Source organism: Sturnira hondurensis, unplaced genomic scaffold (genome assembly GCF_014824575.4).
Source record: "Sturnira hondurensis isolate 20B ecotype Veracruz unplaced genomic scaffold, ASM1482457v3 Scaffold0006437, whole genome shotgun sequence".
Lineage (NCBI taxonomy): Eukaryota > Metazoa > Chordata > Mammalia > Chiroptera > Phyllostomidae > Sturnira > Sturnira hondurensis.
In genome coordinates, this window is record NW_028079068.1 from 9,865,064 (window position 1) to 9,889,001 (window position 23,938).

The window sequence follows — 23,938 nt, forward strand, 5'->3', positions numbered from 1 at the left end:
GGGCAGCTCTGGCCCCACCGTCTCCTTACCATGTACTGGGGGAGGCTGTACAGCATGCCCTGGTACAGGATCTCACACGGCGTCTCTGGCACCACCTCTTCTCCCTATGGCAGGAAACACGCAGTTTGCCCGGGCCGTTTTCCAGCTGACCAAAGACTATGTTTTCTTGGTTGCAAAGGATGGCATGAAAAAAGCACCAAGCTGGGAGTCAGCTCTAGGTTCCCATCCCAGCTGCATTAATGTCCCATTGCATAACTTTGGGTAAGTTACTTTCCCTCTCTGAGTCTTGTTCCTCGTCTACAGATCAGTGGGCTGACTGGTCTGTAGGACCTCTGACGGCTCTTCCAGCCCTAATAATCTGTAATTCTGGTTCTCACATTATCTGGAGTCAATCCAGAATTATTCTTCCCATGTTGGGGAAGATCTGGATCAGGAGTCGGAACTCTCAGCTAAGGGATGGATGGCTCAGACACATATGGACTTAACTCAGGCTGCAGGTATGCCTTGCACACTGGGAACAGACAGCCCACACGGAGGCGCTTCCATGGTGTCAGCCTGAGGCCATCTGAGAGTGCTGAAATGCCCTGAAGCAGGAAGGAGAGGGAGGTGCCTCAATGGAAAGGGCTGATAAGGGAGTTGGGTAACCTACGGTCTTGGAGAGGCAGGAAGCAGTATTGGCTGGTAAGCTTTTGGGTGTGACTTCCCCATGAGCTCTTACAATATCCCTTTCTCCTTTCTGACCTGTTCCTTCATGTACAGCTCTCTACGTCCTTTTGATGACCCCATCTAAGTCTTTTATCAGAGTAGGGAGACAGAGGCCTCCAGTGCTCAAGAGGCTACTCAGGCTGCTGCCCTCTTTGGCCAGTGCAGTCCTTCCTCACCCAAGGTCCCTCTCTTATAGGACAGGGGTCACTGCCATGAGAGCCTGAGGTAGGGAGGAGTCACTAAGCCCCTTTCATCCCATACAACTCAGCTACTGCTTAAATAAGCAAGTCTTAAACGGGCATTCAGTAAAGCCTGGTGATCCTGCCTGCTTGCCCTCCAGCTCCCCAAAAGGCCCATTTCATACCTCCTCCCTGTTCTCAAACCAATCCCCGTGCCTCACAGCCTCTCAACAGTTGCTAACCCTGCCTCACACTTATGGAGAAAACAGGAGCAGACAGACAGGCAGACTCTCATCTTCACATGGCCAAATCTACTGGGGACTCTCCGCCTTCCTTCTCGGCAGGAAGGATCAACCACCTGCGCTCCTATCAAAGGCCAACACGCTCTTCTCCTCTGTCAAATGCAATCGTCCTGTAATTGTCCTCTCTGTCCCGGATCATCTGTTTTAGGATATAAACGAGCTCTGGAACCACCTAGCCATAACACACTTTCCCGGGACCCCACGTCCTCCTTCAGCTACTGTACCTTTTCTACTCTCCTCGCAACAAAACTTCTGTGTCAATCTGTGTTATACTCTCCACCCCCTTTCATTACATTCCTTTTTCTTTTTTTTCCCAATTTTTTTATTTAATTATTTTTCAAGTACAGTTTTCTGTCTATTACTCCCATCCCATCCCACCCCCCATCCTCCCCCCTATTACATTCCTTTTTCAACACAGCAACTGGGCTTCTAGCCTCAGCACTTCGTTTGGGGTGGTTCTTTTCAAGGCTGTCGAGTTTCTCCATGTTGCCAAATCCAATGGGCACTTTGTTCTTATCACGCTCCATTTATCAGCTGCATCTGACACAGATGATCACTCGTCTCTTCTTGATTTTCTTTTCTTAGCTTGTGTAGTATCACAGTGTCCTGGATTCCCTCCCACCTTCCTGAGTGTGTTTCTTACCCTTTTTGCTGGTACCTTTCCCGACTCATCCCACCTTAAACATTGCTGTGCCCCAGGGCTGTGTTCTGGGTTCCTTCCTCTTTTCCATCTCTATTCCCTCCCTGGGTTATCGCAGCCAGTTCTATTGTTATTTTAACACTGTCCATAAGTCAACAGCTCCCAGATGTGTTTCTCTAAGCCAGTCCTCTCTCTAGAACTCTGGACCCATGTATCTAATTGCTTGGCTGCTCTGCATGGGTGGCTAATGGATATTTAAAACTCACTATGACCAAAATAGAACTTTTGATAAAAGAGAACTTCCATCTAGGCAAATGGTACTTATTCTAGATTCCCCCTTTTGTGTCTCTCTCCACATCCAATTGAGCTATAACTCTTGTCAGCTACCCCTCCAAAATACAACCCAAATTTTCCTGAGCTCCACAGTTGCTATTCCATTGTAAGTCACCATCATCTCTCACCTTGCCTACTGTGAGTTTCCTAACGAATCCCCACAACTCCCACTACTTCTTGATCCAGTTTCTACACAGCAGCTAATGGTTTCTAAAAAGATGAGTCAGCTCTACCTGGTGTGGTTCAGTGGACTGAGTGCTGGCCTGCAAAGCAGGGGATCACTGGTTCAATTCCTGGTCAGGGCACATGCCTGGGTTGCAGGCCAGGCCCCCAATAGAAGGCACACAAGAGGCCACCAACACTGATGTTTTTCTCCCTCCCCTTCTCCCTCCATTCTCCTCCAAAAATAAATAAATAAAATCTTAAGAAAAGATAAATCAGATGTCCCTCCCCTATTTAAAACCTCCAAAGGCATCCCTTACACTGTGAATCAGCTCTAAGCTCCCTGGCTTTGCTTATAGGCCCTGCATAAAGGTGGTTCAGACTACCTCTCTGATTGCCTCCTACAAGCCCGCACCCCTCAGTGGGCCATACCACGCGGACAGCCTTCATTCACTACCTCTAATACTCTGCGCTTGCTCTCACCTTGTTAAGGCTGTTTCCTCTGCTTGGAATGCTCTTTCCCCTGGCCACTCCTTATACCTCATATCTTGGCTTAACTGTCACCTTCTCAGAGGTCTACCTACCTTAGACTGCTGCATGTCTCTATTATGAAATTCTATTTAAATTTTTTCACTATATCACCTGTTCTCCGATAGTCTTGTTTCCTTAACTATCTTTTTTCTCTAATTTTAACGCGTTAAGTCGGGGACCTTGTCTCACCTGGCACACACTAGGAGCCCCAAAACATGCACACATGCTCTGTGACAGATTTCCCTTTGCCCTGTTCCTGGGCAGGACCCCCTTAACTCACCAAAGACATGGGGCACTTCTCCAGCTCCTCCTCATTCTTGATCTGAACATCTGCGATGGAGATGTATTTGTGCTGGGGAAGACAAGACACCAACAAGGGGCTGAGGACCTGGATCCCATGTGTACCAGCCTCTTGCTTAACTTCTTCAGTGACAAGGGAATGTTCTGTTTATGGGTCTGTCATCCCGAATAGGCCATGAACTCTTTAGAGGCAGGAGTTTAATTCACCTCTGCATCATTAACACTGAGCAACGTGCTTCATATACAGTATGTCTGTTTGTTCCATGCTTTTAGTTTGTTGAAGAGCAGCAAACACATAAGGACTCACCTTCAACCAAAATGAAATGCAAGGGGGAGCCGAGACCAGGCCCTTGGCCTTGGATCATGGCTCTGCAGGTTCTGCTGCACGTGTTTGTGTATATGGAGTGATGATGATGGGGTAGCAAAGGATTCAAGGTCTGCGCAAGAGGTGACTACTCTTTTTTTTTGAGATTTTATTTATTTATCTTCAGAGGGGAAGGGAAGGAGAGAAGGAGAGAAACATCAATGTATGGTTGCCTCTAGTGAGTCCCCTGCCAGGAACTGGCCTGCAACCCAGGCATGTGCCCTGACTGGGAATCGAACCGCGATCGTGTGGTTCGCAGGCCCGCACTCAATCCACTGAGCTACACCAGCCAGGGCAAGAAGTGACTACTCTTAATCTTTGTGCTCACACACAGTTTAGATGTGGAGCAGTAGCCCGCTGCTCAGTCCTGGGCCTTTGGAAGTTAGTGGTCCTAAAGGAGAGAGAAGCGAGAGGAAAGGAAGTGAGGAATGGGAAGAGGGAGAGAAAGGTGCAAGGAGGAAAAATGAGAAGAAGAAAGAATAACCTTTTTATCTATCTGAATGTAGGAAACTGGCAAGTCGGGAGAGATACAATTTCTCTCTGCCAAAATGCTTCCAGGAAAAGTAGAATAATAGATTCAGAACGTGTCTGGCAGAAGAGCCCCACCCAGTACCAGGACCCCGCTAATCAAACTTGCTTTGATGGCTCCCTAAGCCTGAAGACTGAGTGCTCACCTGCTTTAGAGTCTTCACACTCTCATGGATGGGCCTGGGTAATCCAACCAAGGTTTCTGTGTCCCTGTGACGTGCAAGCCACACCAGGTTACAAGCTTCAAATATATAGAGAACTACCGAGAGCCCCTGAAGTCACAGAGTCCATGCCACTTTCAGCATCTGGTACCCAAGATCTTTCTTTGCAATCTCTCAGGTCTCCCATCATTGCTTTCTGACACAGAAGGACTGGTACACGCAAGTGTCCCTGAAATTGGGATTTTTGTACGTATAGTCTTTTGAGGACTCACTTTGTTTGGGGCTAGTAGGTTCCTACTTAAAAGGACACGAAGCCCAATGACACCTTTGAGAGTAAAACACCAGTAACAATGCCTTCTTAGGCGTTGTAGAGGCCAGTGGGAAGGATTCATGAGGGTGAGGGGGTAGGGAAGACTGGATCTATTCTGACCACGTCTCTTCTTCACAGAACTCTGGCCCATCAGAGCAGGAAGGGCCCCTAGGAACCATGTAATCCAACACTCTTTGAAGACGCTGAAGCCTAAGAGGGAAATGACTTGTCACTCAAGGCCTTACCCTGGCTAACAGCATACAAGTTCTTCTAGGAAACCAGAAGGAAAAATTTCGATGGAAAGAACCCAAAGTAGTTCCTGGAAGTTGGCTATGGCCTAGCAGCTCTAGGTTGCACTGTGACTAGTGGGCAAAATCTTTCAATCCAAGCTGCCCACCCCTCTGGCCTCCCAAGAACCACTCCACAGCCATTCTGACCATCTGCCACTTACTGCCCCAGAGTGAATCCGATGAACTTGTTCCTGCTTAGCTCCAAGAAGTGCTCAATGTCCTTCTGTCTGAGAGGATGGTTGGAGAGACGAACCCCAAAGAAGGGAAGAAAAGCAAACCTTGAGAGAGGGAAGCTTTCTGGGCTCCCACCTCTCCAAGTGGGGGACTATAACAGTGGGGGAAGAAAGCAGCCAACTGAGAGAACTTCAGATCTAGGGGTTCCCAGCCCTGTATCGCATACATGTTGAACACTTAATCCACTCCACCCTGGGTCTTCAGTGACTAAAACCTCAAAGCTTGGGGTCCCTGGTTCTGTCAAACCTACCTGACCTTTGGGGCCCAGGGTAGGCCCTTGGGAAAAGCCACTCGCTCAGCTGAGAGGGGTGCCTGCGAGGGTGGAGGTGGCACGAGAGGGTCCTGCTCTAGCAGGTCTAACTCTCCATCCAAGGTCCGCTCTCCATCGCCAGCAGACTCCTCTTCCTCCTCTGTGGCCGGTTCCTCAGTCTTAAAGAGATCTCTTTCGTTGTAAATGTCCAGGCTGTCTTGCTTAGTGAGGAGTTGCTGGGGGTGGGAATGGGGGTGGGGGTGGGGGGAAGGCATGCAGAGTCTTACCCCCAGCATCCTCGTCTGAGGACAACCCTTTCCCACCGGCTGTTAGACTTCAGGGAACACGGAATGAGAACCCAACTTTTGTGAGAACAGCCCCTTCCCACCTTGATCCTACTGCCCCTACCAGCCCGGTCCCAGGACAAGCAGCTTTCAGACAGCCATGCCACAGACAGGGAACACAACACAGATAATCCCCAAGTCATAGTAACTTAGCTTTCAGAAAGAATGAGGCTCCCCCCACCCCAGCACGTTCCTTCCTAATTATGCGCTGCTTAGGTGAACATTTAATTAGTTTGCCTTCTGTGGGCATACACCAGCTGGCTGGCTGAGGAAGAAGAGGACAGAAGCTTGCTGCTAGGCAGAGGGAAGTGAGTTTGGAATTTTAAATCTTGTCGCAAAAAGAAAAAGGTTGGACAGAAATAGGCCAAAAAGTTAACAGTCCCTGCCTCTGGTTGTTAAGACTGTGGGTGATTTTTTCCTCTCTTCTTCTCATTTTATATTTGTTCCTAGTTTTCTATAATGAGCAAGCATTACTTTATAAAACAGAAAAAAATACAGGTTTTTAAAAAAATCTCACTGAAGATGATGTAGGCTAGCTGAGTGTGACTGGCTGGCCCTGGAGCCTGTAGGTGGTGAACCCAGGCAAATGGGGCAGGTGGGCCCATGGGAGCACGGTCAGGTCTCAGTGTGACTCGTCATTCTGACCTTTCCAGAGATGCACACTATACCTGGAACCTGAACCTTGCGTCTCCCAAATGTAAGCCTCTCGTTCCAAGGCCAGATAAGAAAGTGGTCAACTCAGAGTAAACCTTCTTGCTGCTGAGTAAATGGGAAAGTGCCTCACCCCCAGGCACATGGAGTTTCTGGGAGACCTGTTCAGGTGCCTGGGTCCCAATCCCCAAGATTGTACCACAGCCTAAGTCTTGTTCAGGATGCTAAGGACCTCCAGGCACTGGGGTCCAGGCCAATGACCATGGAGTGAGACACGGGTCTATAATGTGATATCACAATGTTACATCATGACAGCCCAGGAATCGGTCAGGGCAGGGAGTCAGAACCCAAAGGACAGACTCCAGGGTTCCAGGTTGGGCACAGGGCTAACGAGGGGCACAATGAGCTTGGTCATTTACTGCCCTTTCCCACCACACCCGGAGCAGCTTAGAATCTTGATTTTCGGACAGCTAGTGTCACAACGCGACCGTTTCTTTAGTCCATACCCTTCGAGAACCACGACGGCCTCGCAGCTTGGAGGGTGGGGGTGCCAGCTGAGACTCTCCCAGGTCGAGAGTGTAAGAAGGTGGGGAGGCAGCACGCATGCTCTTCACCACCTGGATGCTGTCCTCAGCCAGCGGCGGCAGGCCCAATTCTGCGCGCTTCTGCACTTTGAGAGCCTGTAGATGCTCAAATCCACCGAGGGTAAACTGAGGCGTCAACAGGAAAGGGGCAGGGAAGAGGGAGGGAGGGAAGGAGTCACAGAGAGCAAGGTCAGGAAAGCACAGATGGAGAGGAACAGCCACAACCTTCAGTCCCCTCACACCCCAATCTCACTCGGGCAGTAATAAAACAGGAAGGGGCAAAGTGGTCACTATCCAGTCCGAGGGAATATCCCGACTTAGGGGTCAGGATAAAGCATCATTTACTGACCTGGGGCTTGGAGTATCACCAGAAACTAGGAAAGGAACTAACTCCTGGGGGCCTCCACTGAAAACAGAGGAAAATTATCTCCCTCTTTAATGAACGCATACAGATACTAAACCCCTGGTCACTCAATCTCCTCTGCAGTCATAGGGGGAACAACTGCCCCTGCAGTTGGGTAACTTTACCAGGCAGTGCCCCCTGGGATGCCTGCCCATGAGGGTATGTTGTTCAGCTAGTCCTGTGGGGTGGGAGCCAGAAATGAAGGATCCAATCGAATAATTATAGTAACAAAACTACAAGCATACACTTATAAGGACTTCATTTTTTTAAAGCAAATGCTTTATTTATCTGGATGGAGGGCAGAGGGCAGGCACTAATCCCCACGTTTTATAGCTACAGAAACTGAGGCACAGAGCGTTGCCCAAGATAGTCAGTACAAGCAGAGGCCAGATCTCCCAGTTCTTAGCCAGTGCTCTTGGCATAAAACATGGGCTCTATCAAGGGAAGATGCCGTGATACCCCAGCTCATAGAGTGGCACCTCTTGTCAGTCCCACAGAAATGGATAATCTGCTTGATGCAGAACACCTGATTTCTGTAGGCGAGCCCGTTCGCCTCCATCGGCCAACAGCCGCCCTAGTCTTCTGCCTGCAGAATCGGAATGGACGAAACAGAGGTAGCAGAGGGCACGCTGCTCTCATGAGACGGGAGCGAGGAGAATGAGACACTCACCATGACCACCTTCCAGAGCAGAAGCAGGACCTTCTTTATGGGAAAGTGGGGAGCCAGGCCGCTGCAGAACTTGGTAACCATGGAGAAAAGCAGAAGGGCAAAAGGCTCCTCATTGTGCATGGAGAAACCTGGAGGGTGCGGAGAGGCGAGGGAGAAAGTGAGCACGCTGTACCCGAAAGCTGGCTTCTCTAGCCCTGATTCTGGATGCACTCGCCACCCCTGAAGAATCGGAGTACCTGGCCCTGAGGTGAGGCCGTGGAGGTAAAATGGCTTGGCTCCCAAAGCTTGGAGTAGATTCCCAAGTAAAAGTGACAGTAATAATGTTGCTTTCTGGCTGAAGGACTCAATGCATTTGGTGCATCACAACTCACTTTCTCACAACACTGAATGTAGTTTAAAAATCCCACCAGTTTTCTTATCTTAGCCCTCTCTGATGACACCAACTTACATTGGAGCAGAGTTCAGTTTGCAAGGTGACTCAATTTTTTCATGGGGGATTCATGATAGAATGGGAGAGGGATGCTTATCCCCATTTACAATCAAGGAAATTAAGGCACAGAGAAGACATGTCACTGGTCCTGGCTCATAGGCACAGGGGCAATCAAAACAGGCCCTGGTCCTGCTGTGCCATATCTCTGCCCTAAAAGAAAGAATGTTAATTTGGAAAAAAAAGAAAAAAGAAAGGCTGCCTGCCTCCCTTATACAGATGCTATTCTTTCCACCCACCACTGGGGACCCCATCCCTACCCTTCCCTAAACGCCACTTACTTAATTCAGTGCGGAAGGTCTCCCGGGCAGTCCTCCACCTGTAGGAGTCTGTTTCTCGCTCCAGGCGGATATTTTCCACCATCAGGTACATGACACTCAGGAGCACCCTGGAGTTGGAGGGGTCACAAGAGGTGCCCAAGGCAGCTCTTAGCCTATAGTCAGAGACCTCAGGGATGGTCTCTGTGGGAGCCCAACCCAGTGGAATTAGCAACTCTGAGTGGCCTGGGTGCATTGGGATTTGAGCAAAGAATAACCCATTGCTAGCCATCCCTTGTGCCCACGCCATGGCCGGCCCCACTCACCGGAGCTCTGTGCTGTCAGCAATGGAGATGGCTGGTTTCCGGAGAGCACTGCTACAGGCCTGGCTGTTGCTTCCATGGGAAGGAGGGAGAGAATGAGAACCCATAAGGGCTCTTTATTCACTGTGTTCCCACTGGCCATACACACAAACACCAGTACCTGCCACTCCCTGGCTATGTAGCTATAGAAATTGGTTTAAGGTGCAGGAGCGCATAGGATTCCTCCGCCACCTTGGCAAACTCTTATCTGCGGTGAGGACGGGCAAGGGCAAGGCCTGTGATACTCACTCCTCTGGGAATCCCCACTGTAGCTAGTGCTCTGCTGGGTACAAAATAGATGCTAAACAACACCTGATAAATAATGAACAGATTTCACCCTAAAACTCCTGGGTGGTAGACATGAGACAAAACGAGGGTTCAATACGGTGATAGGAGCAGATAAGGCTTCCTCTAGAGCTATAACCCATGAGGGAAAGAACTGGGCACACAAAAGGAATTGGTCCTGTACCTCTTAGGTCACATTCTCAACCAGAAGAGTTTTCTTTGTGGATTCCAGAGTTAGGCTGAGCCGAGAAGGTGTTTGGGTAAAAGGGCAACCCACCCAAAATAAGCCCCTGAAGCCCAGGATTGAAGGTGTAAGTGGGGCAGAAGCAGCTAATGAGTCCAACCTCACGGAGGAGAACAGAGTATCAGCGAGCATGGATGAACGGAGGGGAACTGTCAGTGTGAGCTTTGGACTGAGTGTGGATAGACCCAGCTGTGCACAGAGGTCTCTACATTAAGGAAATCAGCACAGGACACAAGGTACCCTCCAAGGAAAGGGGTTGTCTAGGCCAGCCCTCCCCACAGCTTCTTACTCGATTTCCATGTGGAGTAGCTCCAAGAAGGCTGAGAAGGTCCCCATCTGATAGAGCAGGAAGCAGTTGTACCTGGACCAGTGTAGCACATCGACCTCTGAATCACACTCCCCAAACGTGCCTAAAGACCAGACAGTGCCATAGGGGTTGAGTGGGACAGTGAACCCCAGTTCTTTCCACCCTGCCCCGTGATCTTACGACCATATTCCAACACCCTGCCCAACAATGAGGCTGACATATGTAGGGCGGCAAGGGACTCCTAGAACTTCCTGGAAAAAGGCAGGGGAGAGGAAGGGCAGACTTCAGGATTAGGTCCAATATGCTCATCGATGGCCTGAGAAGTAGATCCAGAGATGAAAATTCAAGTACAAGTAGTTGATTTAGGAGTTGATCCCCCAAATCATCAGTAGAGAAGGGAAGTGAGACAGGGAAGAGAAGGCAGCCAAGAGGTCAGTCCCAGGGAACTCTGGGAAACAGTGTCAGACACACCACTCAGAACCATCCTCAGCCCAAGAGGGGTGAGGCGGTCAGGCTATTTATCCACTAATCCCCGACACGATGAGTGCTGCTGGGCTAGGGCAGCACATTCATTCCCTAGCGCTCATGGCTGCCCTAAGTGGGGGCAGAGAAAGCCCTTAGGCAAAAAGATAAAGGTGCTGGCACCCAAAATTTGGTCATAGCACCAGACCCAATCAATATGGGTGGGTACTGCCTTGTTTGCTACAGTCTTCCCTTCACACCATGTCTGCTCTCTTTCCTCTCTATTTATGACTTTTATAGTTTTTTAGCTCTCAACTAGTCAGTTCTGCCAAAAAGCCCCTTACTTATAATCTGAGGGTTTATTTTTACTATTCCAGCTCGGCTATCTCATTTCTCTTTCCAACACCTGGTAATAGTTCTCTTCTGGAAAGTTGTCCTCAATTAATCTCATTGAGTTCTGACAATCTCCAAATTACAGCATCTACTCCTGCTGCTATTTTGGCTTGAACCTTCTAAATGTCAACAAGAAACAATGCAGAGTGTCCACGTGTGCATCCGTGGCACGCCCCTGCCTTCCCTCGGGGCTGGGGCCAGGCCAAAGACGATAAAAAAGCCTCTACGCTTAGCTGCAGCTGGTAGTACATCGTCAGCTTTGGCCACACAGACCCTCTTGCTGGTCTCCAAATACGATTATAGCCCAGGTTAAGGAAAAGAGAACTCGTAAGAAATCCTGATATGCCTGGGAAGATAAAGCTCAATTCCAAGGGATCCAGAACAGTACCTACTACCCTTTCCACATCTTCTTCACAAGCACCACGTTATTTCTAGCACAGAAAAGATCTGCCCTTGAAAGGCAGGGACCTTGACCTGGCTGGGTAGCTGAGGTACTTACAGCGTTGTCCCAATATGCCAGGATCGAGGGTTCAATCCCCAATCAGGGCACATAGAAAAATCAACCAATAAATGCATACATAAGTGGAATAACAAATAGAGGTTTCTCTATCATCCTTCCTCTCTAAAACTCAATCAATGAAAATTTTTTAAAAAGGAAAGGCAGGGACCTTTCTCTCCCAGCGTAACTCGCTTCATCCTACTCCCGATAGCACCATTTCTCTTCCTAATCTCCACCCTTGTAAAGTTGGCGAAGGAGTTAGTAAGGGCGGCCACTCACCTTGGGCCAGGTAGAGAACTGCCCGGGCTACCTTCAGTCGCCGCTCCCTACTGACCACCTCCAGCCGGTCCAGCAGTCCCATCACATAGGCCTTCTGGGCATCTTCCTCCAACTCCAGCCACTCCCTGCCCTGCACTGGGGACAGAAGGGCATATGGATCTAGTGCCAGCTGCTGCCTCCCCTTTCCGGAAAAGCTTCTGATAGCATAGCCAGCCCCCTACAAACTTTCCTCTTCAAAAGCTTTCTTTATTTAGCTGAGAAAAATAAGGATGGGAAGAGTAAAAGCCTCATGAAGTTCTTGCCTGAACCCACTCTGCAGCCTCATCTTCCACATCCCCTCTGTCCTCTACATGCAGCCTGTGTTGTGCTATCTGCCTTTCTTCAAAGCGTTCCCTCTGTCTTCCGATGTAGGCAATTTCTGCTCATCATTACAGACCAGATACAAAATTACCTCTTTCCTACTAATGCTCCAGCCAGAAGCTCTGTCCCTGAAGACACTTTACTTGTCTTATGACACTTACCATTTCCTCCTGGCCTGAGCTAGTTTTGTGATGTACATATCTCCCCTTTGTTATCTAACCATAATCTCTCTGAAGACACACAAATTCACCTTCATCCCTGCCTCCTGCATCTCTCAAAAAACAAGTACTCACCACATAACTGTTGATTGAAAAGTGAATTGCCACTGAGCAAGTAAGGGAACAGTGTGGACACATGAAATTATTATTAGATGCCATTCAGAGTGGAGAACGGGTTGAACGTGAAGGTCAAAGATTAAGTCAAGCACAGGGTTCTACCAGGCCACCCGTGCAGCCCCACCTCTCTAGGTCTCTGCCCCCTTGGCCCTTTACATCAGGGAAAGGGACCTAGCTTAGGCTTCTCTTGCTTCCATTCCATGGCCTTTCCACTGGAGATATAGGAAACTCTGTCTCATATGCAAGAAGGGATAAAGAAGTTATATGGTTATGGAGAGGATGAAGAAGGATCATACTTTGTTTTCAGTTTTTTCTAGATCAGGCAGGGGTATCATGGAGGAAAAAAGCAGGTCTCTATGAATAAGGGTCTAGGATCACCTTGAGTCTTGAAATCTTCTTCAAAGCACCTCCTGTTGGTGGTGAATTCCAGGTTTTCAGTGTAGCTGTACAGTTCTGTGGCAGGAAAGATAGGACAGAGTCATGAACACTCCATAGACCCTTATAGAAGCGGTCTGGAGTAGAGAGAGTGGCATGAACGAGGTAAAGCTTCCAATACATTCCTGTGTCCAGTTCAATCCAGAGCCAGCGTCCTCCCTTTTGGAGCAGTTAAAAATAGCCACTTGTGTCCCTGGGCGATTAAACCATCAAACCTGTCGTCCTCCTGCCAGCTGGCTGCTGCGGCAGAGAAGGCAGGCTTCGACATTTGGTGAGGGCCAGGAGGCGGGCTGGAGCTGAGAGGGCTTAATGCTATCACTTCTGTTTCGTAGGGCAACCCCAGTCAGCCCGGATTGGGACTACCCTGTCTCTAGGGAAGAGGAGGGCAACACAACTCCTGAAATGTAAAGGTAAGATCTTTGTGCTGTTCAAGGAGCCAGTGTGCGAGCTGGGGACTATGTGTTAGATGGCTTGGGAGTTGGAGCCAGTCCCTTCCCTCCCTGCTGAGTTGTGCGTATTTCCTGAGTTGTGCTGAGTTTCCTCGAAGGGTACAGAAGTTTAGGCCCACAGCCACCCAGGCAGAGATAGCATCGAACCATGTAGGGCAGCTCCGGTTACCAAAGGGCTACCCGTACCCAGGTGAGTCTAACTTCGTTGACAGTAGTCTCTCAGTACAAAATGCGGAGCGCTGTTGAGAAATAAAAATGGCCTTTCCTTTCCCACTGCACACACACACACACTGCAGACAATTACACCAGTGCCCTCATCCTACAGAGGATAAAGGACCGAAGTCAAGCACTCAAATCAGTGGTAAGACAGGTTTCCTCTAAGCCCTGTTCCCTGAGACCCTTGCTGGAAATTTAACTAGGTCAGATAATTCACAAAGAGAAATTCGCTTATGTTTAGCCATTTGTCTAGTGGTGAGGAACACCTTGCCTGGGAGTCCTTTTGAGTCCTGAGTTCCAGAATCCTGGAGTGCCCAGAAACAAGTCCCATCTCTGAATCTTATAAAATTTCCGGTCATTATTGGGTAGTGTGTGTATGTGTGTATATGTATATATATATGTATGTGTGTGTATGTATATATATACATACATACATACACACACACACACACATATATATATAATTTCTCACAAACTTAGTCTGAGAAGGGAGGACTCTCTTAGGTACTTTGTTTTTATTTTTAGATTTTTAGATCAGAACTTCCATATACAGATAAATATACGTGATACATAAAACACCTGTTTTTCTCCTACCCATATTGAACAAATAGTAACACTTGTCAACTTTGCTTCAGACATCTGAAGTTCCGCTTCCTCTCCAGTCTATCTTAGACCCCTCTCTAATGTAGCCGCTACAATGAAATTGGTGTGTATGCTTCACATGCCTATTTTTATTCTTTTTACTACATATGTATGTGCTGAAAGCAACAGGATATCATTCTGTTTTGAATGTTTTTTTAAATCTAAGCAGTATCTATCATATTGTATAAATTATTTTTTCTTAGAAACCTTTTTTATTATGTGTCTTTCAATAGTTTTTTACAAGAACAACAGAATGGTGAACACGCCCATTCACTTAACTGAAACTGCTCTCAAACAGGTGTGCAACTGGCCTTCCTAGGAACATCTTTTAGACTCTCGTGTTGAAGCAGTTTGACACTCGTATGAATTATTTTGTCACTGTTTTTTTCTCTCCCTCAACATTTTGTTTTTTAAAAAGATTTTATTTATTTATCTTTAGAGGGGAAGGGAAGGAGAGAGGGAGAGAAATATCAATGTATGGTTGCCTCTCATGTGTCCCCTGCTGGGAACTGGCCTGCAACCCAGGCGTGTGCCCTGACTGGGAATCGAACCGCGATCCTTTGCTTCGCAGGCCCACGCTCAATCCACTGAGCTACACCAGCCAGGGCTCAACATTATGTTTTTAATCTTCATTGACATTGAAATATATTGATATAGATCAATTATTTTAATGGCTATATATTGATACACTACAGTTTATCCACTCCTTCCTAAGATGTTTCCATTTTCCACAATGGCTGCAACAAACATTTCTGCACATGCCTTCTTAAGCCCAAGTGTTTTTTTTTAAGTGTACATCCAGATGGTTGGGTCACACTATATGCACACATTCAACTTCGCTAGATGTGACCAAACTGCTTTCTAATTGCACACTCTGCTCCCTCCTGCCAAGCAGTGTGTGAGAGTATTCATTTCTCTGCACCCGCACCAACCCCAGGCTTTTAAGTTTTGCAATTTGATTAATGTAAAATAATACCACATTACTTTAATTTGCTTTTCCTCATTTATAAATGTAGTCGAACCTCTTTTCATATATTTATTGACCATATGGTTTTCTACTTTATGAATCCCTATTCGTATTTTTTGACCACTTCTCTACCGGCTTGCTCTCTCCTCTCCCTCTTCTCTTCTCTCCCACCCTGCATATGCACATTCTGGATTCTAATCCTTTGTTGGTTATTAAACTTAGCTCTCTATTTCTGTCACTCATCACAAAAATTTATTCCCTGTACTTATTCACAAGGAATTTTTAAAAAAACATTTGCCTCTTTTCTTCAAAAAAGTCGTGTCTCAAAAGTGTCACTTCCATGTGACAGAATAGTTAACTTTCACACCATCTCCACCCAAAGCTCATTTATTAATAACTGGCATTCACAGTACGTGTAACATGGAGTTCCTTAATGTGAGGATATCGCATTTAGACTAAGCTAAAAATCCAGACAGAAGCCGCCTAGCACAGCTCCACTAGGATGGCTGTAGGAGACATGCCCAGCCTTGCTCAGCTGGCCAGCTGTCTGTAGTTTTTCTTCAGACATTGCTGAGATTTATTTAAGGGGTAGGTGTTGGGGGAAGGCAGCAAGATGAAGGTAGAGGAGAAAAGGAGAGAGATAGGATGGGATAGAGAAGGAGAGGATGGCAGAAAGGAGGCATGCAGAAATATGGGTGAATATGGGAAGAGATAGAGAGGAGACATAGGAGAAGGTGGAGAGAAAATAGATTCCAGAGTGCACCAGAAGAGAATAAACAAGGGTGAGCAGAAAAGAATGACAGAATGAAAGAACAGAGAATAATCCGGCCAAGGGAAAATTCACAGAGGGAAACGTGAAAGCGAACACAGAGATATTTGCTACTGGAGGGTGGAGAGAAGGAGGAGTGTAGAGAACAGCCTTTGTTCTATAGCTCCCTTCTGAGAACAGACGAACTGCCAAGGGAGACGACAAGCCCCTGCCTTCTCCCTCCAGGCCATCTTCCACTCTCTACAGACTCATCCACCGCATACCTGACAACTCTGCTGCGTGCCCATCCGCATCTCCATATTCAAATTCCAGAGTGGGGCAGTCCACAGAGCCCTGTAATGGAGAAATCTTCGTGGTCATTTGGAGAAAGAGTTGACAAAAGAAGATTATACCTTCATTTCATCCTCTTCCTCTCTTGAAGGCCAAGGTTAGATCAGGGCAGGCAGCTAGGAAAGTCCCATTTGTGCCTCTTACCAAAGAGGTGTCCTCCTACAAGCCCAAATTGAGGCTCAGTGCAGGGTGGGGCTGAAGATTCCTACACCGAGTCAGAAACTCTGGGTAAAGGGCCAGGATCATGAACAGATATGAAAGCTATCTCTGTGCCCATATCTGACCTACATAAGCACAGACCAGAAGAACATCTAGCTGATCTCTAGAAAAATGAGATGGCCAAAAATAAGAGGTGAACTGTATTCTCCTTCAGCTCTGCCATTAACCCACTGTCTAATTTTAGGCGAATCTTACTCTGTGGATCTTAGTTCCTCACCTGTAAGAAGTCCTTCAGCTCTAATGTCCCACAACTGTAGGATTATCAAAGAAGGCAGCGTTTCCACCTCCAGTTGTATTAAAGACGAGATTTCCTATGATGTGTATGTACACAATATTTTAACATAATTAATAAACTCTTTAAGCATTTTCAGGTGTTTCCTACCAGTATATATTAATATATATGAATTTTTAAAATTTTGAATCTCAGCTCTTTGGCATATTCTGTCATATATTGTGTGATGTTGAACAAATTATTTAACCTCCCAATGTGGTATAAAAAATATATTTGGTCTTTGCCCCACTCTCCTCCCCTTTCTGGCACAGAACTCCTAAAACCTCTGGAATTTCCTGAGTGATAGGAGTGTCTGTTTATTCATAAGGAGCCCTGTCAACCATACTTGAGTTTAAGCTAATGAGGTGACTCACTTGAGCCCAAAGAGAGTTTGAAAGGAGGGGCGGGCCCTATCTCCAGGGAGGGAGGAGAACGGAGACGGAGTTCAGTTACAAGGCCAGAGGTTTAATCCGCCAAGCCTAGGTGATGACACTCCACATAAAAATCATGAAACGCCAGCTTTGGGCATACCAATGTGCTAGGCTGGCAATGCCCCTAAGAGGGCACGGAAGCTCTTCAACACCCTGCTCCCCTGCTGTACCCTATGGCCCTGCTCACTTGGCTGTTCCTGAGTTGTATCCTTTATATAATAAAGTTGTAATCATAAGTTTAGCACTTTTCTAAATTCTGTGAGTCCTTCTAGTGAGTGATCAAACCTGAGGAGGGTGTTATGGTAAGCCCTGAATGTGTCATTGTCTAGGCCAAAGTGCAGATAGCCTGGGGGCCACATTTGTGGCTGGTGTCTGAAGTGGGGGGCAGTATTGTGGCCCTGAGCCCTTAATGTGAGCTAACTACCAGTTACCTCACTAACTACAGGTAGTGTCAGAACTAAATTGAACTGGTGTCAGGGAATTGTAAAACGATATACTCAGTCTTTTCATCTATAAAATGAGGTTAATTCACAGTGCCATTATAAGGACTAAATGAGGTAACATGGAAAAAACACACATTGCCTAGCACTTGGTAGAACTAAGTAGGCAGTTATTCTACTTACAATTTTAATGTTATATAAGATTTTTCTCATATTACTATCGCAGTTAAGTGGACAGATATATATTGGTTTATTTAACCAGTTCTGTATTGTGAACATTTAAGTTGTTTTTAATTTTTCTTTACTTCTAGCAGGAAGCTGTAATACACTTATAATTTTTCTCATATTTAGCATCTTTCCTAAGGATAAGTTTTTATTAACAAATCAGTGAATCAACTTTAAATATTTGTATGGCTCTTTGTATAAGACAAGTTGTCTTCCAAAACCACTTTATCAATTTACACTGCCAACAAGGCAAGTCATGTTGGACTACACACTAAGCAAGAATTTTTCCTAGCTTCTCTATTACAGAGACCAGGGGGGAAAAAAGTAGAGGGTGGGAATGACATAAGATTGTTGTTTTATTCTGATAATGTAGAGACTTTAAAAAATCTTTAAAAATATATTTAAAAAAAGAAAGAACAGTGTAATACCCCCCAAATGGAAGGACTCAGTAAAAGCAGAGTTCTTCAACCATTTTTGGGTATAAGTAAACTTTACATCTTGTCCTAACATATACACACACATGTGAAATGGAACAAAAGTTTAGCAAAATATATTTAGCATTACTATATGTGATGTATATACAGTAATGTTTTTTACTGTTCTATTTTAAAAAATATATAGGTTTCAACTCACAGGTCAACCCTTACAGTTTGAAAAACACTTGTTTTAAATTGCCTACATCCTTTAATGCATTGAACTATATTTTATGAAAACCTCATTTCAATGCCCTGAATTTTCCTCGTTTTGCCACAAACTTTGTCAAGGACTCTGGAAACCAATTAAACCAGGGGATATGGCTGAAAGAGGCCTGAGGTGAATCCTTTGGTAGATTAAGAATATTTTTATTAAGCAAACTATTAGTATCTAGCCTCGTTTTTTAGGTTGGGAAGTTCATACCTAACAGCCATTGGGAGAGGGTGGGTCAACAGTGCCCCTATGAACAGCGATGTACATAGGAGGCTCTCTTGACTTGTGCCAAGTAATCCTCTTTCAGTGATTCTTTAGAATCCCTCGAGAGAAAAGAAAACCCTCTCTCCTGAGGACAACCTGCCACAGGAAAGCAAAACGGGGGCGGGAAGGAAAAGCAGATCTGAGTCGGCACCTGGGCGTTGAGGAAATGGAGGTACACTGACAGGTAGAAGCAGCTCTCCTGCCGCAGTGGAAGGTAGAGGAAAGCTAATCTTTCCAGCCAGCCTTTTGGCAGGCAATGAAGCCAGACAGCGAGGATCACTGCAGCTGCTCATTTCCAAGCAGGAAAAGTGCAGCTGCAGACAATCCGGAGGTAAACTGCGGTGCAGGTGGGAAGCTCTGAGTTTCTGGATACGGAACATACTGGCAAAGATAAAGTACTGGGTTGGCCAGGAAGTTCCTTTAGTTTTTTCCATAAAATAAAAGACACATTTTTCCTTTTCAACAATAACTTTATTGATTTGTATTTTGAGTATGTTGGTTATCTCCCATTATTGGCTTCTAGTGGGTAGAGGCCAGGGGTGCTGGTAAACATCTTCTAATGTACAAGACAGCCCCACAGAAAAGAATTATTTGGCCAAAATGTCAATAGTACCAAGAAACTTCACAAACCACTTCTGACAGTTTGATCAGTAACAGCACCTTCTCCATACCCTGCACAAATCCTTTTTTGCATTTCAGTTGTGTGTTTACCTTTCTTGAAATAATAAAGCATAACACACCAAAAATGTTGCATATTTTTCTTCCATCTTCAATATTAAAATGGCTGCCCCCAAATTCACCAATTTTGATATGCTTTTAAAAAAATGCATGCTGATATGACAGCTGCCACAACACAATCTAACAAAATTGTTTCAAAGGATAACTAAGCACTACTAGAGCCACTATACAGAGAAAAAAAATAAATGAACTTTCTGGCCAACCCAATACTATCAGAGCCTTTTCCTGAAGGAAGACTTGACAGGTAGGGACAAGACATCCAACATGAGAAGGAATTTTAATTCCCTCCAAGAACATATCATTCTGAAATTATTTTATTTATTAGGATATTGTCTCTCTCTCCACTCCCACCAGAACGTTAACTCCATAGGGCAAAGATGTTATCTTGTTCATGACTGTATTCTTTTTTTTTAAATTTTATTTATTTATCTTTAGAAGGGAAGGGAAGGAGAGAAGGAGAGAAATATTAATAATGTATGGTTGCTTTTGGTGCATCCCCTGCTGGGAACTGGCCTCTGCTGGGAACTGGCCTGCAACCCAGGCATGTGCTCTGACGGGGAATCGAACCTCCATCTTTGGTTCACAGGCCGGTGCTCGATCCACTGAGCTACACTAGCCAGGGCACGACTGTGTTCTTAGCACCTAAAATAGGGCTGGGTGTATAGAATGACTACCTACCTCCTCTCCTGCCCCCCGAAAAACACATTTGAGTAAAAACAATGTCTCTATGGGGGGAGGAAGCAAAGGGTGCCCTAAAAGTCCAGATTGGCACTTAAGCAGTGGGGAAGATGACATGGTGAATAGAACCCCAAAGGGCGGTGTGATTTGGGATGAGTCTTTTCACCTCCTCTACTTCTCTTTTTAAAAATGGGATGGAGTTCTATTCTTTCTGTATCAAGAAGAAAAGCATACATGAAATCCCTTTGGAAACTGTGAGATATATTCAAATGGGAGGCCAAGGACCTGGCCTCCATTACCAGCTCTGTGCCTTAATGATGATGATATACAGTACTAAGAGCTACTCTGAACTGACCCATTACATGCACTGTGCCTGCACTGAATTAAACATTTTACATTCGGTCACCTCACTTTGACTTTATTACAACCCTCTGAGGTAGACAGTGTTAACCTCATTTTACAAATGAGGAAACTGGAGCTCCTAGAGGTTTGGCAATTTGCCAAAAGTCACAGAGACCTGGATGCAAAAGCTGGTCTGGCTGACTCCGAAGCTTGGTGCTCCCGGCCACTAAGCCACATGTATGATCTTGGGCAAGTTACTTCTGTCTCTTTTACTTCTGTAAAAGAAATAGCTACACTTTTGGATGCTCTCTAGAGATCCTTCTACACCTGATATTTTGTGATCTATTCTCCTGGTCCCCGCTCAGATCCAGTTCTACTCTGGGCTAGTGGATAGAGACTGGCTGGAGGAGGAAAGTGGGGGAGTGACGATAATCCAATCCTTTCATCCCCCTGGTTAGGGTGTTTTGTTTTGTTTTGTTTTTTAGGACAGGAAGCAACCCAAACATTCACACTCCTGTGTGGGTTTGTATCCTGGGCCAGTTCCATCTACTCACTCCTGTCCTGCCCCGCCTGAACCCTGTCTTATTAACCCTTCCAGGACTCCCTAAAGAGCCTGCCCGCACACCCGGGGGAAGGGAAGGGCGGGAGGCAAAGGCACAGCAGGATGGGCTCCGGGAGCCTTAGGGTGGCAGGGCGGCTGCCCGCCCCCCCACCGCACGCCCGCTCCTCTTTACTGCGGCGGAACTCGGGTCTCCCGCCCCTCACGCCAGTCACTCAGCCTCTCCGCGCCAGTTTGCTGCTAAACCGAAGATACGAATTCCCACTTCACGGAGCTGCAGCGATTAGTGAGATAAATATTTGAAAACTATCAGGTACGTTCGAGGTCGCCCTACATCTCCCGCAGCTGAGGCCAGGGAGCTACAAAGCTCCGACCTGCTCGCGGCAGGAGACGGGTGGAGAGGGAACCCGGGAGGCAGAGTCCAGAGTCCAGACTGCGGCGGACCCCGCAGAGCCCGCAGTAAGGGGCGGCTCGGGGCGCGCTGGAGTAGGGGGGCCTCGGGGTGGGGGAAAGGGAGCGGGGCAAACCACCTCAGCCACAGCTTCCTGCCCCCGGGTGTCTCCCAGCTCCAACACCTCTCCCGGGTGCTCACCTCCGACTCCCGCCGCTGGTTTTTGAACGCTTCCCGGCCCTTAGGCGACGCCGGCTTCCCTTTGCCGCCTCCGCCGTTGCCGTTGCCGTTGCCGTTGCCATTGGCTGGCGGGCTCCCGGCCCCGGGCGCCACGGGGTCCTCCATGCAGCTCCGGTCAGCGGCTCCCCTCAGCTGCTCAGAGCTCTTTGCCCAAGGCGACCCCGCCACCCCGCGCTGGCAGCCAGGCCCCACCCCCTCCACAGCTATTGGCTGAGGCTGTTTACCGCAGCCCCGCCCCGCGACACGATTGGCTGTTCGACCTCTTGGAGAGGGACTTAGAAAAGGTGGGGGCTCCTTCAGGGGATCTTTTTCCCCCTGTCTTCCACCCCCCCCCCCCCCGCACAGTCCTGCGGCGTTGCTGATAGCGGTAGACTCCTGGATTGTTCCCAGGTCTACCTTCCCAATACTGGGTCCTCTGCACTTACCCCTTCCCAAATAGCGACCTTTGGGGGAGCTCTAGTCTCCGCCTCCTGCTCCGCTGCAGTCTCCTTTCCCCATTACCACAGTCCTCTGCCTCCAAATCCCGGTTCCCTCGCAGGGAAGGGATGGCACCGCCGGGTGACCAGGCGCACCGCAGGAAACGAGGGTCTCGTCCTGTCTGTTAGCTGAGATTTCTTAAGAGAACTCACGTCGCTCGGAGGACTTAGCTGGGAGAATAAGGTTTAAGGGGCGGGGCATTTTCACTTCACTGAAATTGCTGATGCTTCTCAGGGCTGCTCCTGGTCATCTGCCTTTCTTTGCTGAAGTGGGGCACCTTCCTTACGTTGTGACACAGAGAGTTAAAAATGGAGAGCAAGCCCTGCCCTCACCCAGTCTTTTGCTTCATCCTCCTTAAGATCCCTCCTGGGGCAAAGGAGGCTGTGTGGCTTGCCCACTCTGGAATTTATCTAAAAAGCCGTAAACGGGTAGGCAGTTTGGGTTGGTAATAAGCGACCTGAAGGGAATGGACGGACCAAATGGGTGGAGTTGTGGAACTGCCGCTTTTTCCAGGCATTGCACCAGGCACTTTCCAGGTATATCACACCTCTCTCTGACCGGTTGTTTTCACAAATCCAGTGTTACGGATGAGGCAATCAGGACTCACAGAGATCAGCCTAGATCCAAAATCCTTTCCACTATACCCCAAAGGAAGGGGCCTGAAGGAGTTATTTCCCCTTATGTTTTAGGGACAATTCTGTCCCTTTCTTCACTCTTATCTTTCCCTCACGTTTTCCTCTGCTGGTTAGCAGGTGACAGATCAAGGCCGAGTTGAGGGAGTGAGAACTCCTTGGAGCTTTCTGAGTTCCTTTCTCTCCCCACCGTCTCCTTATTGTACCCTCTCATCCCCACCTCCCACCCTGTGCTAGAAGCTCCAGAGTAGGACCAAACTTTATTCATCTTTTGTATGCCTCATTTATGTATGCTTTAAAAGTTATTTATGTATGTCTTAAAAATTATTTTTAGGGAGGGTAGGAAGAGAGGGAGAGAAACATCAATGCGTGGTTGCCTCTCGCGCGCCCCCTACTGGGGACCTGGCCTGCAATCCAGGTTATGTGCCCTAGACTGGGAATCAAACTGGCAACCCAAGGGTCAGAGGGCACTCATTTCACTGAGCCACACCAGCCAGGGCTCATTTATGTATGTTTAACACAGGGGTTCTTTGACTTAAAAGTTATTCGTTGTGAGGAGGGCCTATCTTGTGCATCAGAGAATGTTTAGCAGAATCCCTGGCCTTTCCTCACTAGATGCCAATAGTACCCTCCCCCTAGGGTGACAACCAATTATGTCTCCAGATATGGCAAAATGTCCCCACAGAGGCAAAATCTGGGGTTGAGACCCAATGGTTAACAGAACAGAACTAATATGGATTTCCAAGAAAGTCCTTGGCTCAAGGCCTAAACTATTTGATTTTCTGAATCCTTTTCAGGGTATAATTTGTTAAACTATTAAGGAATCATACCCGGCTTTGAAATGCACAACCTACGCGTAGCTCATCACTGCCACAGCACAGCCCATTACGGCTTCTTAATAAAAGAATAAATTATTCTACCTTCCCTCTTCCCAATACCTCTCCTCCCAAGCAGTCAGAGCTCTAGGAAGGCCCAGAACTTCATGTTCTCTTTTGTGAGCCTAGTCAATCAGCAGGATCCCCAGCTGTGGTGGGAGACAGGAGTGGCCAGTTTCGAGGTTTGTTCCTTTTCAGCCTATCCCTAGGGTAAAGGGAGCAGAGTGATCTTCAGTTGGAAGTAAGACTGAGGACAGTTCTCAAGCCCCCTCTGGCCTGTAGGTAAAGCTTTTTGCTGAGTCTAGAGCTCCACCGGGCTTCACTTTCAGAAAAGGGGTTTGAAAGGTGGGTATAATGGAGACTGCAAAGAATTAACGTGAGAAGAGACCTCAGTCTATTACCTTTTTCATAACCTTTTACTAGAAGACAGTAAAGATCAGCCATCTCTCT

At 47.2% G+C, this 23,938-nt stretch overlaps 1 protein-coding gene across 3 annotated transcripts in view; it reads right to left on the reverse strand.

Moving 5' to 3' along the window:
• STRIP2 (striatin interacting protein 2) overlaps nt 1-21,661 on the reverse strand; it is a 40,148-nt gene extending 18,487 nt beyond the window's left edge. Inside the window, exons 1-14 of one of the 3 annotated variants that reach the window (XM_037049216.1) lie at nt 21,466-21,609; nt 15,953-16,022; nt 12,590-12,664; nt 11,517-11,651; nt 9,866-9,986; nt 9,012-9,080; nt 8,710-8,816; nt 7,942-8,069; nt 6,791-6,994; nt 5,290-5,525; nt 4,967-5,032; nt 4,191-4,254; nt 3,133-3,204; nt 30-104 (exon numbers count right to left, since the gene is read on the reverse strand). In XM_037049216.1, coding sequence (XP_036905111.1) covers nt 30-104; nt 3,133-3,204; nt 4,191-4,254; nt 4,967-5,032; nt 5,290-5,525; nt 6,791-6,994; nt 7,942-8,069; nt 8,710-8,816; nt 9,012-9,080; nt 9,866-9,986; nt 11,517-11,651; nt 12,590-12,664; nt 15,953-16,022; nt 21,466-21,609 — 1,566 coding nt within the window. Of the gene's footprint in view, nt 1-29; nt 105-3,132; nt 3,205-4,190; nt 4,255-4,966; nt 5,033-5,289; nt 5,526-6,790; nt 6,995-7,941; nt 8,070-8,709; nt 8,817-9,011; nt 9,081-9,865; nt 9,987-11,516; nt 11,652-12,589; nt 12,665-15,952; nt 16,023-21,465 lie in introns of all 3 variants that reach the window. The other 2 variants (XM_037049217.1, XM_037049218.1) reach the window with 2 other exon arrangements.
• Between the last annotated feature and the right edge of the window lie 2,277 nt (nt 21,662-23,938).